The sequence below is a fragment of the Falco peregrinus genome, chromosome 7 (assembly GCF_023634155.1).
Source record: "Falco peregrinus isolate bFalPer1 chromosome 7, bFalPer1.pri, whole genome shotgun sequence".
Taxonomy (NCBI): Eukaryota; Metazoa; Chordata; class Aves; order Falconiformes; family Falconidae; genus Falco; species Falco peregrinus.
Window position 1 is genome coordinate 13156298 of NC_073727.1, and position 15768 is coordinate 13172065.

The 15768-nt window shown below is 43.7% G+C and overlaps 1 protein-coding gene across 3 annotated transcripts in view; it reads left to right on the forward strand.

The window, feature by feature from the left end:
- The window catches only part of EVA1A (eva-1 homolog A, regulator of programmed cell death), a 224410-nt gene that overhangs the window by 71193 nt on the left and 137449 nt on the right, over positions 1-15768 (forward strand). For all 3 annotated transcript variants that reach the window (XM_027789182.2, XM_055810990.1, XM_055810991.1), the window contains 2 exons: positions 2014-2228; positions 13737-13860. In XM_027789182.2, the coding sequence (XP_027644983.1) occupies positions 2148-2228; positions 13737-13860 (205 nt within the window). In that variant the 5' untranslated portion in view covers positions 2014-2147. The remainder of the gene's footprint in view (positions 1-2013; positions 2229-13736; positions 13861-15768) is intronic.

A 15768-nucleotide genomic window follows, 5' to 3' on the forward strand; every position in this document is an offset into this window, starting at 1 on the left:
TCTGGAGAGAGTCCCTTCAGCTGCCAAGAAAGCAAGGGCACTGGAACGTATGATAAATAATAAGAGACTTGAGGGAGCTGGTCTGTTCATCTAGGAGAAGTAAAGAATAAGGAGAGTGGGATCTAATTACTGTTTTACCTAAAACTATAAAGGACATGGAACCAGTCTTTTATCTGAAACGTACAATGGAAGAACCAGAGTGAACAAAAAGAAGACATAACATGGGAAATCTCAATTGCATGTGATGTAAACATTTTTCACTGTGAAAGTTGTTAAGCATTGGTACAGGTTGCCTGGAGAGGTTGTGGAGGCCCCATCCTTGCAGATATTCAGGATAAGGCCCTGGGAAACTCAATCTAAGTTGGCCCTGCTTTGAGCAGAAGCTTGGACTAGATGACTTGCAGAGGTACCAGCCTAAATTATTCTATGATTATGGGCCACCAAGAGAACAGTCACATTCCAGCCATCTTTTAAAAACAAATCTAAGTTATACATCAGGTTCCCTCTTAGGAATGTGTCCAGGGATTACTTGTTTCTTTAATGGTTTTGTCTTTTCTCTCTGCCTCTTAAGAGTCTACCAGCAACAATACCACAATGTCCTGTCCCTGGCTTCCTCTACCTTTTCTTAAGAGGAAGACAGGGACAGGGCACCATGGGATTGCTGCTGGCAGACTTGTGTGGGTGGCCAGCAGTGGGAAGGGGACTTCCAAGCTCATGACACAGAGGACATCCGTAGGGTTGAATGGGACCATGGCTGATGCTGACCTGGGACATGCTATAGTCTTCCCTGCACAGATGTTTCTATACCAGCACCACAGTGCTTTCCCCTCATGCCTGAGTGTGGCAAAGCCAGGATTTGTTTGGCAGTTGCCGTGGCAGGCTTTCTCCCCATGCTTTATTCTTGTTAACAACTTTATTATTGTGGATAATGTCATCCTCTCACAAACAAGGAGACATTTGGTTCTGCATGCTGTATGCCTTCTACAAAGATTGAAACTTTGCAAAAAAGGAGAGAAAGCAAAGCTTTTGTGTCAAAGGCCTAGAAAAGAAGGTGCAACCAGAAGAATTGAACTGACATATTGTGAAGAGAGATCGAAGATGTGACTGGTGTGCCATGATGGAATAGGCCTTCATGCAACCAACTGCAACCCCAGCTTTCCTTTTAGTGGCTCTGTGTCTGGGCCTGTCTTGCTTATGATTGTAAGTTCACAGGAAAAGTGAGGCTGGGAGGGACTTCAGGTCTCTAGTCTAACCTCCTGGTAAACTAGAAGGTCAGACCAGGGCACTCAGGGCTTTGTCCCAGTAAGGCCTTAAAAATCTCCAAAGGTGTATACTGCACAGCTTCTTTGGGCAGCCTGGTCTACTGCTTGACTGGCCTCACAGCAAAAAATTTGCTTCATACACCCAGTCTGAAACTCTCTTCTTTTGTCTTGTGCCTGTTTTATCTCATTCGTCTACCATGCACCACTGTGAAGAGCCTGGCTCCATCTCCATGACACCTCCCTGCAGATACTGGCATGCTGCTATTGGTTTCCCCCAAAGCTGTCTCTTCTCCAGGCTGAACAAGCCACTTCTTATAGGGCAAGTGCTCCAGCTCCCAACCATCTCAGTGGCCCTCTGTTGAGCTCATTCCAGTTTATTGAAGTCTGTCTTGTACTGGGGGGCCAAAAATTGCATGTGGTATCTAGATGTGGTCTAAATAATGAGTCTGGCTTGGTTGCGTTTCCCGTAAACTTGACACATGCTGGTGTCAATAAGTGGTATGACTGGACTAAGAGTTTGGAGCATCTGAATATTGCTTCCACTGAGGATATATAACATGGCTGAAGGTCAAATCACCAAGCCACCCCCACCATGTCATTATCTCTCTCCTTTGCACGTGTGTGAGATGGGTAATAAAATCCATGTCCCTCATTGCTTGTTAGTTGTGCGTTTGTTAAACTGCACTGCTGTATAATCACCTAAATATTAACTACCGTTCACTAATGATGTGTTTTGTCTTGGTTTTTGCAGGTTACATATCACAAGTACTAAAGAATTACACTGACCATGCCTGTGATGGAGAATATGTTTCCCTGAGATGTCCTCACAGAACCACCATCAGCATCCAGTCTTCTTTTTATGGCCGAATTGTACCAAGTCATCAGATGTGTCCTTCTCGCTATCCCCACTCCTATGCAACTTTAATTAAAGAAGATGTTGCCTGTTCAGTTGGCACTTCCCTTCAGGTACTGCACATTAAACTGCATCTATTCACTTTGGACTTCCATCTTTCCTTGGCCAAGCCGAATCTTTCTGTGCTGGTGCTGCACAGACCTGTATTAAGCAGTGCTACCCAGCATGGGAGCACTGACGTCTCACACAGCTCAGTGGATAGTTCATCTTTGTAGTTTAGACAGGACTGAATTAGATTTTGCTGATGAATTTCTTAACTTGGCTGAAACTACTCAGTAACTGATCAGGGATGTGGCTGAAACAGAATTACACCGCAAAACTACATTAAGTTTGACTGGGTTTGAAGGTACATTTTTTTGAAATAGTTTTCCTTCCCAATGGTTAGGTTTTTCAACACATTCAACAATTGCTGTGGCATTCTTTTTACTTTAGAACCGATCATATTTCAAGAGGCTTTTACTTTGGTAACCTGAAACGCAGAGAGAATACTTGGGTTTACTTCTGACTCATTTGGCTCTTAGGCCACAGTAAGTGTTCGTACATCACTTAAGCTTGTAATGTCCCTAGCATCAGTAGTTAATCAGCTCTGTCCGTTTGTGAGGGGATGTTGACAATATGTATCCTTCCAAGAGCACATGTGACATTGGCAAATCAAAGGATTATTTGGAAGGTACCAGTGTTACTCAACTGTCAGTAGGAACAACTAAAATCAGAAACGTGAGTTGGCTGATGTTGTTGAGATGAATGGGGCCTGCCTCCTGGGTGTTGAAGTAAGCACAAATCTTTCCAAATACAGGATTTGGGACTGTGAAAACTTTTGGGAAAAGATCTCAAGCATCTAGTGTGTTTATGGCTATGAATCAATAATGGCTCAAAATTTTATAGCAGAACTAGATTAATGAACCTACAGTGTTAGTGAATAATTTCTTTTTTAATTTGGCTAAAGGCCAGAGTTTCCCAAGTCACTTCTCACTCTTGCACCCAGAGTTTTTAAGAGGAATTTACAGCATTTTTTTGAAGTTGATTTGGCTTCCAAATGTCAGTGGGAAATCCTCAAGAATTTGCACGGGGTTGGAGTTTGCTCACAGTGTAACCCTTAAGCTGTCAGATTTGCAGTTGCCCTTGTAACACTTCTACTGCATAACAAATGACTGAGCTGCAGTAAGGGAGGACACGGTCCTTATCAGTGGAAGGTTTTCCCAGATATGATAACAGAAGTTCATAATACAATAGGCAAGAGGCAGCTGTGTTGTTTAGGGTGGGAGAACGTGGACCGAGAACTTTGGCAGAGGCTAGCCTTCCCTTCTTCATTTTACCGATCTACTGCAAATTTTACTTGAAACTTTTCATTAACCAGTGTGACTGATAGCTGTGATAGCTATGTGTGTAGCCTCATCCCTTGTGGGTGAGTGGCCCGCTTAGGGCATGTGGAAGAACTTGAGAACAGGGAAGATGTAACCTTTGGCTTTCCACACCACGGTTTTATGTGCAGGAGGGATTTTAAAAAGTTCCTTACCTGCCTGGCTTAGCTCCTTATGTCCTTAGAGCTGTTACCCATTAGCTTTGCCTCCAACACTTACAGTGCTTATAATTACAGCTCCTCTATTTATCAGAGTGAGAACTGTGTTACCTGTAGGTAGTCTTGTAGCAGATCTCTTGTACAGTGTGTTTGTTACATGAGTGAGACCAGAACATTCCTCTTCACCCATTTCTGGGGATGTAGATGTACTAGAGAAGTATCTGACATTCTCTGTTATGCCACAAATTTCTTGGGGGGACCTTGGACAAATTCCTGAGTCTCTTTGAAGGAGATCCACAGTGCCGCTTTGGTGCCTCTGAATGTGGCTCTGATACCTCAATGTGCTGTCCTTAGCCAGGGTAGGATGACTCTGAATGCCAGAGACGAATCTTGTCTTCTTTCTCAGTCCTGGAGGGGGTGAGGCCTCTCTGGAGGGTAAGCAAGAAACTCTACAGGCTGAATGGCAAGCTGCCTGCAGCTTGCTGGTAGGAAATACATGTATGTAGGAAACTTGGAAAGTTGTAGACAAGGAAATTGCATGTATTTTTGTGGTTTTGAAACTCAGCTGTATGGCTGCTATAGGCAGGACCAATTGTGTGTATTTTCTGATTGGCAGTAATTAAAAAAGTCAGCCAAACCAAACCCTTCAAAATTAAGTACATAAAATTGCGTGTCTAGTCAAACCCGTGACTGTATAAATTTGCTGCTTCTCTGGAGAGTGGCCTGGAGGGAGTGTAAGGGGCAGTTATTAATACTCTTCCCTGCAAACACTACCTGTGAGTAACAGTTAATTCCCATTTAGAAGCTCTCTCCCCTGGAAATGTCCAGTTCAGACATTGCTTCTATGTTTAAAAGGGAAAAGAAAGGGTTGATCATACTGAGACAACCACTACTAATCCAGCCTCATGTGGTTGGCTGCCAGGATCCCTCACTTTAGTCACTTGTTTTTGTTTGAAATGAAATGCAGACCACTTGGGGGATCGTGTCTGAGATGTTAAGGCAGTGACCTCAAACTACACATTTCTGTTATTCTGACACCGTAATGTCAGATTCAGTGGGAGATTTCCAAATGCACAAAGAATTTGGACATTCAGACTGGGATTTCAGTTTTGATGTGGTTGGTCTCTTGTTAACTTTTAGGTCAAGGCACACGAATATGAAGAGATCAGAACAATGAAATGAAGTTGTGTGGAAAGCCAGACACTATTTGCTTTTTAAACAAGTCCCCCTGCTCCCCATGCTTCATTGTTTAACAGGGGAGCCCAGAGTTCTCATGAGCCCCATGAGATACGTGGCAGGAAGGAAAGAGAGATCTGTGCTGTGAAGCATCAGATTCCATCTGTGAAGCGTCTTTGAGGTACTTTGAAGATGGAAGTGCAGAAAACTCCCACTCGTTCTTTAGTAATAGAAGCTAATTTGGGGCACTAGTGCTGTTAATTAATAGTCTGCTCTGGTATTGGCTATTCTGTGCTTTCCTTGTGGAGTCTTGCAGAGGGTGTTCCTGACTGCGAAGTAATAAAGAACAATGTCCTTGTCCCAACCAGGAGGGATGGATGAGGGACAGAGAAAAAGAACATCTGAAGCCTTGGTGGTTCTGGTAAAAGGGACCCATGCAGTGCAAACTGTCCTGCCTTGGCAGAGGAGGTCTGTGAGGAGGGGCTTTCTGGTGGCTGAACCATCTCTTTTCTTGCTTGTAGGTCAGGAAGGGCAGCTGGCAGGACCGAAATCTATTAATCTTTCACCCAGAAAAGTAAATCCTTGAATATTAAGGGTCGTTTAGGCATATTGGGGTCATGACACTGAAAATAGTTGGCAGTAGGTAAGAGGGTGTTTGTCCACACTGTGTGATTTACGTAGAGATGAGTTGTATGCTCACTAGAAACTGTATTGTCAAAGCAGGATGGTTTGGGTCCTGAAGGGCAGAGCTGCGCTAGCATGGTCCTGTGTGTGGTGGTGTCTTTGTGATGACCTCCCATGTACCTTTACCCCTTTGGAGCGATTGTGCAGGTGCAGCTGGTCTGAACATGCAACAATTTTGAGAGCTTGAAGATTTTTGGTAGGTCTGTGCATTGTGCTTTCACAGTGGAGTTTTTCTCTTGCTCTGGCCCATGTCACCAGACAGGGTCAATGGCCAAGCCCATTTTTAATTTGCCCAGTGATTTTTTTAGTGTGAGAGGGTGGTGAAGAAGCTAAATTACATTGCTGCACAGCAGGGGCTGACATGGGAACATCTGGAGACACCTTTTACTCCAAGGAGATCTGCTGGGGGCCATCCTCAGCTGCTTTATCCTCTCCCTTATGCCATGGCCCTCTCACCTGTTAGGCTACTGTATACATTTGCAGTTCCCTGCCATGGGGACAACTCATGAGATCTTGCCTCTGGGGAAATAAGGAAGCTGATAAACAGATACAGAAACAGTGTGTTTATTCAGATGAAGGCATAAATGCTGGCACAGAGGACAAAGGAGAAATAGGAGGGCTAAGTGTTCTGCATTGCCTAATGCTAAGTGTCTCCTGATATGTGAATCTGGTAAGAAACCTAGTCACTCCTAGCCAAGCTTACAATGTGCAACTTGTGCCTGCAAAAATACATGGAGGTGTGTTTATATTTGAAGGAAACTGCTCAGCTGAAGAGGAGGAGGTTGGAGTAGCTTGCTTATAAAGCTTTTTGCAGCCTCTCATTCCTGAATCAGTATTCCTGATGTCACTTGTTTTCAGCAATAAACCGCTAAAGGTCTGTAGGGAAGAATGTTTAATGGTTGGTCTAAAATGATTGCTTGTTACCAGAAAACTAGATTACACTTTACAGCAGATTACCTGCAATATTCTCATTTTGGTAAACTGATAGAAAAGTAAACCCACAGTTTATTTGGAAGGAAAACAGAAAGCCCTGGAGCAAAGCTTATTTAGAAGGAAAATAAAAAGTCCTGGAGGGGCATGTAGCCTTTGTGTTTCTGCTCCCAGATATTTATCAAAGACATTGCAGGCTAGCTTCTGTCTTCATATATACACATACTGAATTCAGCAGGAAACTACACTTCAGAGGGCAATGTTTTAGCGTGTGACTTGTTTCCCCAAGAGGAACTGTGCTTAGAAGGTGCTCTGGGTCGGAGTCATGCCTCTCCTTAGAAAGATTAGCTAATTTGGGGAGGGAGCTTAGGCACAGCTGTGGCCTGGGCCTCTTTCAACACTCTGTGGGACAACCAGTTGTTGGTGATGAGAATCACTAGTGCTGCTGATGTGGTATTTCCTTTTGTCCTTTAAGGGTGACACAGGACACCTTGGCTGCCACTGTCTCCCTCTGTCACTCCAACAGCATGTACAAAAGGGAGCAGATTCCTTGCATGCTAACCACAGGATTCCCTGAACCCTCCTTCCCCCTTTTCTAGTTGCGCGTACCAAGAAGGTTTCCGTGACAGAAAGCAAAGGGGAGCTGACCTCTTCGGTGATGGGAAGATGAGATAAACTTTCCAGTAGCTGCTGTGACTCTCAAAACATGGGCCGTTGATCACAAAATGAGGAGGCTGGAAGGTGTGTGTGTGTTACTGTTTCTGAAGAGGGTTTTATTTTCCCCAAGTATTCTGGATTAACTGTGGCAGAGCAAAATACAAAGTAGAAAATACTCCAGCTGCTCTAGGTTTCCTGGTTATCCAAGGACAATGGCTTCTGCCATGCCCAGTCACGGGATATTGCATAGTCCCACTGATGTAACAGCTCTAAGTGGCCTCAACAGGAATGAGAAAGGGCCCTTTCTCATGACCCCGAATGTCTGTAAGATAGTGAAGGTCAAGGCGAAAGAGGGAGGAAACTGATAGAAAGTAAGAGTAATGATCGTCAGTACCACCGGGAGGGGAACCCACTGTTCGTCATATTGCATGTTAGAAGATTTCCACCACTTAGACGGTTTGAACAAGGAAAGTTCAGAAATGTCAGTGAATTAAAGAGCAGTTTGGGCTATGCTTTGTCAAACTATATTAATGACTTTGCAGAGGATGGTAAGCAGTGAGCTCAGGGTCCAGAAGAGCTTACAGTGCCAAAGTTGCTCTTGAAAATCAGAGAACCAGTGCAGCTTCGTTCATTAATCTGGCCCAGGCTGAAACAGAACTCTCTGGCCAGCAGCTCCCCCAGCTGATTATTTGAAGCAGAAGTACTGCTTGAAGCAGAGGTGATAGGTAATCTCTAAATTGCCATGTATTTGAAATCTTTGGCTTGACTGAAATAGCTCATCAAAGCAGTGTGATTATGTACTGCAGAAGGGACGTTGGAAGCAGAGGTGGCCGGTGCAGCCTGTCTCCCTGATGAGGCAGGACTGCTCCCTGGGGCGTAAGCCTCCTCCTAATGCTTTGTTTACTCTAAATTTAAACTTTCCAAGTCATGGGGTTTCCAACATTGCCACCAAGACCCTGCTTGATGGTGTAATGGTTTGCTTTGTGTTTTAAGCTTTCCCTTTCTTTAAGACCATGACTTTTGGTTATGCACCCTTGTGTATCTCTGCGGCTTAGACCTCCTTTCCATTTGAAGTTGACCCTGCATACAGATTAAGTTTTGTACTGTTAGGAAATGTAGGTAATGTTAATTAGGTGATATTCGTAATGCAGCTTTTATCAGGTCCTTCTGTTTGCTGAGCATGTTCCTGCTCTTTGTGAGCTGCTGTCTCTGGGCTCTTTCAAGGCTCTGCCAGAGGAGCTCTGCTGAAACTTGCTGTCATGTTTTAACATCCCAGCCCACTGCTGCCTGCCCTACTGCCCTGCTGGCATTTACTACTCCTATAGCAGAGCTAGTGAAAGGGGGTGTGTGCCCAGTTTTTAGTTCTTTAGTTCAGTCTGGTGTGTTAATGTGAGTAACCAAACATGTGGGCATAGTTCCCTCCTCCTGACTCTGCTATGAGCTTAGCCAAGTCCATGGGAGAGTGATGAGAGATCTAGTAGAGTACTAAAACCTGCCATAGATCAGCAGTCAGGCTTTTGATCTCTTCTTCATGTGATGTGCAGATTGAATGCAGTAATTTGGGCAAAGCTGAATTATTTTCTAGTGAAGCAGGCTGGGAAGGTCGAGCGATGAAGCTGTAGGCAGGTAACCTGTATCTCATCGACATGGATTTCACTTCCTTGTGTAGTCTGTCCTTTCCTGTTGCTGATCCTTGGAAAACCTTGCTTCACGGACTTCAGCACTTTGTGTGAATGGATAGACATGAATGTGCAATCTTCACACAATCAGGAAAAGGACCTGTCAATAAGTTTGCAACCTGAAAGTACTAAGTTCACAGCATGTTTTAAAGTAATATCAACATTCAGGGGTATATAATAAAAAGTATAAAGATTCAAATGAAATGTGACATGAAGTCATTATGAATGCATTGTGCTATGTGGCTTTCTAGGGAGAATTCATGTTGCCTTGTTTGTTGTATTTACTACTTCTCATTGCAAAACTCATGGAGGTGCACCAATAGAAGTGGTGGTGTAACTCCACCATAATGGCTATACCTGGACTGAATTTGACCTAAAAATGTTTAATCATATTTTTTAAAGTTACAGGTATCTTCTTGTGTAAAATTTGTAGTACAAATCTCTGCTCATCTTCATTTGACTGCACACAGCTCTGATCCATTCACGCAGTTTGTTCTCTGAGTTATTCTCCTCAGCAATATACAATTTGGGCAATTATTTAGTGGGGTTTCTCTGTGTAATTTCATGCCTGACTGACATGCCCTGCAGTCATCCTTATGTTCCTTTGATGATGGAGGCTGTACAGAGAGCAGCCCTGTGGCAAAATCCTAGTTCCCATTGAGTTTTACTACTGGCTTCTATGGGTCCAGAGTTTCACCCTAAGTGTGTTGAATCTATGAGCAAGGGACTAAGAACTGAGATAAGTTTAATTGTCTTGGGTGTTAAGCTCAGTTGTGGTTTATTTTAAGTGTGCAGGGGAAGTGCTTCTTAAAGAGTGATTTGAAGAGACAGAATAAAAATGAGTGCACCCTTGGGAATGGCTGAGGACAGCCTTCTTGCAGAGCTCACATGCAGTTCCAGATTTAAAAGGTTGTTATCTAATAAGCACAAGCGATTACTTAGCTAATGAGCACAACAAAGTGAGCACAAGAAATGTGTTTCATCTGCAATGCCCACTAGAAAGACATGGTTTTGAGCTTGAGGCTGCCCTTGCTTTAAGACCTGGGTCACTGCAGTGAGATTAATCCAGGGCATAACTCACAGGGGTTAGATTAGTGTTTGTTTTACTTGAATTCACATTTCTTGCTCTCTTATCCCCTCTGAATCTTGCAGCTTCTTAGCTCAGTCATGAACCAGGGAATGGAATGGATTTAAACAGCCGCAACTTTCCTCCCGAGCATTGGCTGTCAGCCCTCAGGCTTGATTTACCACTGGAACGCAATTATAAAATGGCACAATGCAATTAATGTGTCTTCCCTCCCCTTTCATGCCAGACAGGAATTTCTCCTCCACCTTCTTCAGCTGGAGTGATTTTTATAATATAATCTATTCCAATGCGACTTTATTTTGCATTAGTCAGGGGTCTACCAAAGGGCAGTGACATTAACAGTTGATTATATATCCTGCTTAGGGATGACTCTGCATGTCTGCTACTATTTCTGTGTAGGTTCACCTTGTTTGTGGGCCTCTTTTTGTTTGGTTTTCTGGTAGTGTTTCCCCACCTTTACATCTGACAGTGACAATCAGAAAAACAAGGCAAACATAGAATGAATTGTCTAAATTTTTCCAGCCATTAAGCAAAAGCCATGTGAGCTCAGGACATTCGCTCACTACCAAGTAAACACACAGCCTTCCTGGTGTCAGTCTAGTTGATCATCTGCAAATAAGTCAGAAATGACACCTGACAACTGCCAGAGCTCTGATACTGCCTAGAAGTATGATTTTTGAGAGTAAGACCAGAAAGCCAAGGTCTTGATTTGTAAGATCCCCTGTAAACACCAGATGTACTGGACCCGCAGGGGAAGCATAGCTGTAGTGGATCATCTTGCCACACATGTTCTGTAGAGTTGCTGTGTTGCACAGTGTTCAGTGTGTGCTATATACCAGCATCTTCCTAATGAAAGCAGTGGTGAAGAAGATTTCTGTGTATGTAAGGATAATTAAAAATTCTATGTGCAAGTTTTTAAGTTAACCTTAGGGCTGGTGTAACATCTTTGTTCTTTATTTTTAATCAAGAATGTGGCACAGTCAGCCATCGCTAATTTTCTTTGCATTTCTCCTGGTGTATTTCAATGAGCATCAAACGTACTTTTTTATTTTACTCTTTATGGATATATTTCATTATGCCCAAGACTTCACTCAAACAGTCTGCAGGAAGTCGGAAATCTTACTGGTTTTTTATATTTTCAGGAAAATTGATGCCCTTTGGGGGTAGGCACATTAGAATTATGTGAATAAAAAGGAAATATTGATTTCTCTCCCCCCATGAAATAGCTTCTCAGTGTCATGGCTATTAACAAATTACATTGAAACTAGCTAAACACTAAAACCAGTTAGTAAAAGGTATATTCAACCTCAAGAACACTTCCCTTTTTCTGTGGCATGGTACGTCTCACCATGGCATAGATGACTTTTGCCCACTAATTTAGGTACAAGCTTCTTCCTAGAGCTCTGCGTTCCTTTGTATACTGTAGGAAGTAAACTCAGGAGGTTTTACTTACGTGGGATACATGGAGTAAGCAACAGCTGCCAAAAGGTAGCGCAGAGCAAGACAAAGTGGCAGTATGTGAAGGCGGCCCGTGTTCATCGTTCTCTGAGGCCGGTAAGTAATGGCGTTTGCTCCTGGTGCTGAGCCTAAGGACAGATGAACAAGTGCTGCTTAGGTATTGAAGCTGAGGTTTTCCAAGAGGCTTCTTGTTGGCCTAACTCAGTCTCTGCTGAAAGCCAGGGCGGGTTTCCCACTGATTTTAATAGCACCAATTATGCAGTGCTGAAGGCTTTTGAAAATCCCATCCATCTGCTATGAACAGGTTTGTTGACCAAAAACCCGAGTGTGCTGCTTTTGAGGGGAGAAAGCTTCCCTTGTGGGAAAGAAAACATGCAGGGTGCTGCTTCTTTCCCTTTGCTCCATATTCTTAGTGCTGCTGGGGTGTAAACATAGCGGTGGCCATCCAGTACCAGCAAATCCTTTCAGATCTGCAGTGATTTGGAGAGGATTTCTCTCCATATGTGAAGAACTCAAGAGTTGTTCCAGTTATTCTTTGCCTTTTGAGATCAAAAGAGGTATCTGCATTGAGGCATCGCTTAAATTCCTTTGCAACTCATTGGATTTTGCATTAAATTAAATTTCACATGCTGAGTGAGCAGTCAACCCTTATGGGCCTAAAGGAAAGAATATGCTGTTCCTATGCATTTTAATGTGGTGGTCAAGTTAGGGCTAATGCTCCCAGCCACCTCCTTCAGTGTTCACCTTTCAGCCTTTCCATCCTAAGCCCTGTATTTTGAAATGAAATGCCTGCATTTTATTACTTTGTAAGTGGAAAACAGCAGCATATGTTCTCTGCTCGCTAGAAGAGGCCCGAATTGTCTTGGTTTGAACTTTAAAATAAAGGTCAGACTTGAGGCAGGCACAAATTATTGCATGTGTCAGCCCAAAAGGTGAAAGCTTTAGGAAGTTATGCGCAACTGCAAATGAGGCAGTTTCAAATTGCACTTGAAACTGGAACAGCTGTTGTTCCTGTTGTTTGGAGGGAGACATTCAGAGTTATAATACTGAAGATTATATATGTATTATGTTCAGGGAGAACTCAAAAATAGAAAGTAGTCACTGAGGCGGAGAGAAAATTGGTTTGGGTGGTGCAGGGTAGGGAAGGAACAACCTTTATGTTAATGGAACAGGGGTAAGATTGTGAGAAAGTCCAAACATCGAGATGGGTGTAAGAAACGGGAACAGGGAGAAGACAAGAGACCTGGGGAGTCTAGGAGAATTTCTGAGAAAGGATTTTTTTTTTTTTCTATCACCTCCTTGCAAATGAAAATTAATTGTTTTGAGACTGTAATTCACCGCTCTGTATTGCAGGGACTTAACGAGGCTGGTGGATTACCTCGCTCTGTGGTCTCAAAATGCTCTGACAGGTTCATGTGTGTCAGGCAAACATTATGGTAATTTTAGTGCTTTAGGGGCTCTACAGGAGTACATAAATACCACCTAAGCCATCCAGCTGAATTTAAAACTTAATTACTGCCCCACTTAATAATTTTCTCTCCCCCAACTACTGCTTTAGAGGATCATAGGGTTAAAAGAAATCATTAATCTTCCTTAATGAAGCTGTTTTCTAGCAGGAGACAGAATGTCTTGCCCCTGTGGATTCTGAGATGGAGTTTTTATGAGTGTTATGAATGGGGAAGTGGGGAGTGAGTGCCAGAGGAAAAGCAGAGCAGAAAAGGGGATAGAACCCAAAATGCCAGTGGTGGGAGGGACCCTCCAACTTGCAGGTCCTCGCTGAGTTTAGCTGAAAGGAACGCAATCGTCAAGGGGGAAGAGGGGTAAGCCCTATTAAAAACTTAAGTTGGCTGTATAACTGTGTTCCCACCACAGCTACTAATTACTGGAATACCAGTAATTGCCAAAACTTTTATATGACCAAGACAAGAGCTCTCTTGAAAGCTGTGGCTGAAATTGTCCATCTCCAGAGAAATCTAAAGCAGAACATTGATGGCAGTGTTTGGGTCTCTGCTTTTTATTGTCGAGGCTGATCCATGTCCTTAAAGCTGCTTTTTCTGGGACAGTACTGCCTCATACTGAGATTAAATTGCAAGCAAATGGTTCAAAATTATCTGTGACTTTCCCAGTGCAAATCTCTCCTTTTGCATGCGTGAAAGGGAAAGAAAGCATGCTCCTCAAAACAGTGCAAGGTTTAGTCCTCTCCTAGGCCAGGGCTCCTGTGGTACCCTGTGCTGAGCACCATTGCCCGCCTTGTGCCGGGGCTGGTTGAGGAGGCAAGGATGGCCTTGCTGGTCTCCATTTGATGGTTCCTTTGGTGGAGATACTGAAGTACTTTTGTTTCTCTGTTTCTTGTGTGCATCCCCGGCTGCAGAAGATGCTGGACGAGTGCCAGGACAGGCGGAGCTGCCAGTTTCTTGTCAATAGCCGGCTGTTTGGTGCAGATCCATGTCCTGGAACCGGCAAGTACCTCATCGTGTGGTACAAGTGCAGGCCAAGTAAGTATCTCACTATTGAATCTGTTTGCTCTGGCGAGACCAAAGCATTTCATACTTAATACTTGCCAGAGAGGCCTCTTAAGACTTTTTGTTCCCTTCTACCTTTATTTTTGGTGTAACATAACCCCTGGGTGCAGAGCATTTCCCCTCCTCCCCTTGCTTGCTGGGATGCTGCTGCTCTGGCTCCTACCTCCTTGCCGGCAGCCCGAGTTGCAGATTGTTTTTGCAGGTGCCAGCAAAAGCCTTTGCCAATGCTTGAGCTCACGCTGTTGGCAGTGGGTGGGCTGCTCCCGCTCCCATCTGTAGCCGTGCTTCTGTCCCGGTGGGCTAGTGGGACTTGCCCCCTCTCCGCCTGCCCCTTAAGGAGCGGTAGCATTCTGCATGGGCAGACTTCAGACCCAGCTACTAAGGCAGGCACTGAAGATGGTAGTGCAACGGGGAGCTCACTTGCCCACACCATGCCATAAGCCAGCTTTTAATTGCTCCCAGATCAGCCTGGGAAATGTTAACCTGTGTTTTGTGTGATCTCATTAGCTGTGTTTAAATTAAATGGAGCTGGCGCCTGGATACTGGGAGTGCAATCATGCATGCTGTGGAGGAGTTAGCCTGGTGCAGCTTTGGTCCAAGACAACCAACACCCTCTTGGCCAGTTCCTGGGGGAGTTAGCACAGCCTGGGCACTGTTCTCCATCACTGCTTTGGAAGCAGACACATTAGTTTGGAGATGGCTAAGGTTTGATGGTGGCCAAAGTATGCCAGCTGATTTTAGCTGGAGAGCAGGACCTGACTCTATTTGAATGAATAGTCTGGAGATGTCATTTTAGACCAGCCTAATCCCAAGATTTTTAGATGATATAACTAACATGGTTCCAGCATCACACCAGCAAATTTTTTTTGGAATAAATAATACAAAAAATACTTGTACAGGGAAGAAAAACATATATGATTTCAGCAAAGATTTGAAACAAAAGAAGAAATATTCACTCTGTCAGCAGCACAGAAGAAGACTTTTTGCCCCTGCACGCAGAGACCTGTGCTAATGAAGTGATCTGGCAAGATCTGTGAGGAATTCAAATGAAAAGTAGGTAATGAAGCACCTGCATTTGTTGTGGGGTTTTCGGGAGTGATTGTAACATCCCTTGTTGGGTGAGAAATGCATCTCTCCGAGAGGGGTGATCAGCAGGGTGTTCTGACAAGTCCTTCTGAACCTGCAGGTTTTGTATCAAAGCTCAGTTGAAAAAACTATTGAGGCCTGTGCTGAACTTCTGAAGGTGCTTCAGGATCCCATCTGTGCATAAATATTTATGGCTTGGCATTCTTTGCTAATTACAAATATGCTAGAAAAGAAGGAGTTTAAGTGTGTGCTGTGTAGGTGATTTTCCTGAAAGAGAGCGGGGGAAGCTGCTTGAAAACATTTCCCCAAGACATTTTTCAGGCAGCTCCAATTTTGCAGGGTGAAACAGGGTAACCTGACACAAATTATTGTTTCTTAGTCACTGGGCAAACTTTTAATCAGAACCCACTGGATTAATGACAAGGTTTGAAATATGTGAGGATTAGCTTTGCACAGAGATACCAAGGCACAGTCAGCCTTTCCTTGATCATTCAAAATGTTAATTTTGAGTCTTGCTAACAGGATCTAGTGCTTGTGTGAGTTCGATAAGCCTTTCCACCTTTCTGGAGGGAGAAGGTTAATGACTTAAGAAAGATGGATCCATAGAATGCAAAATACAGGACCATGAGAAATTTTGGTGGACTTTTTGGGTTACTGAGTATTTACTCTTGTTTATGAGCTGTAAATGAATACATGTTTAAGAGCTGATCTCAAAAGCTGTGGTCCTATGAAGTGTTGACCAGCTCCAGAAAGTCTGAGCCCACATAACTGTAACTGAAGAGCTCTGGAGAGTCC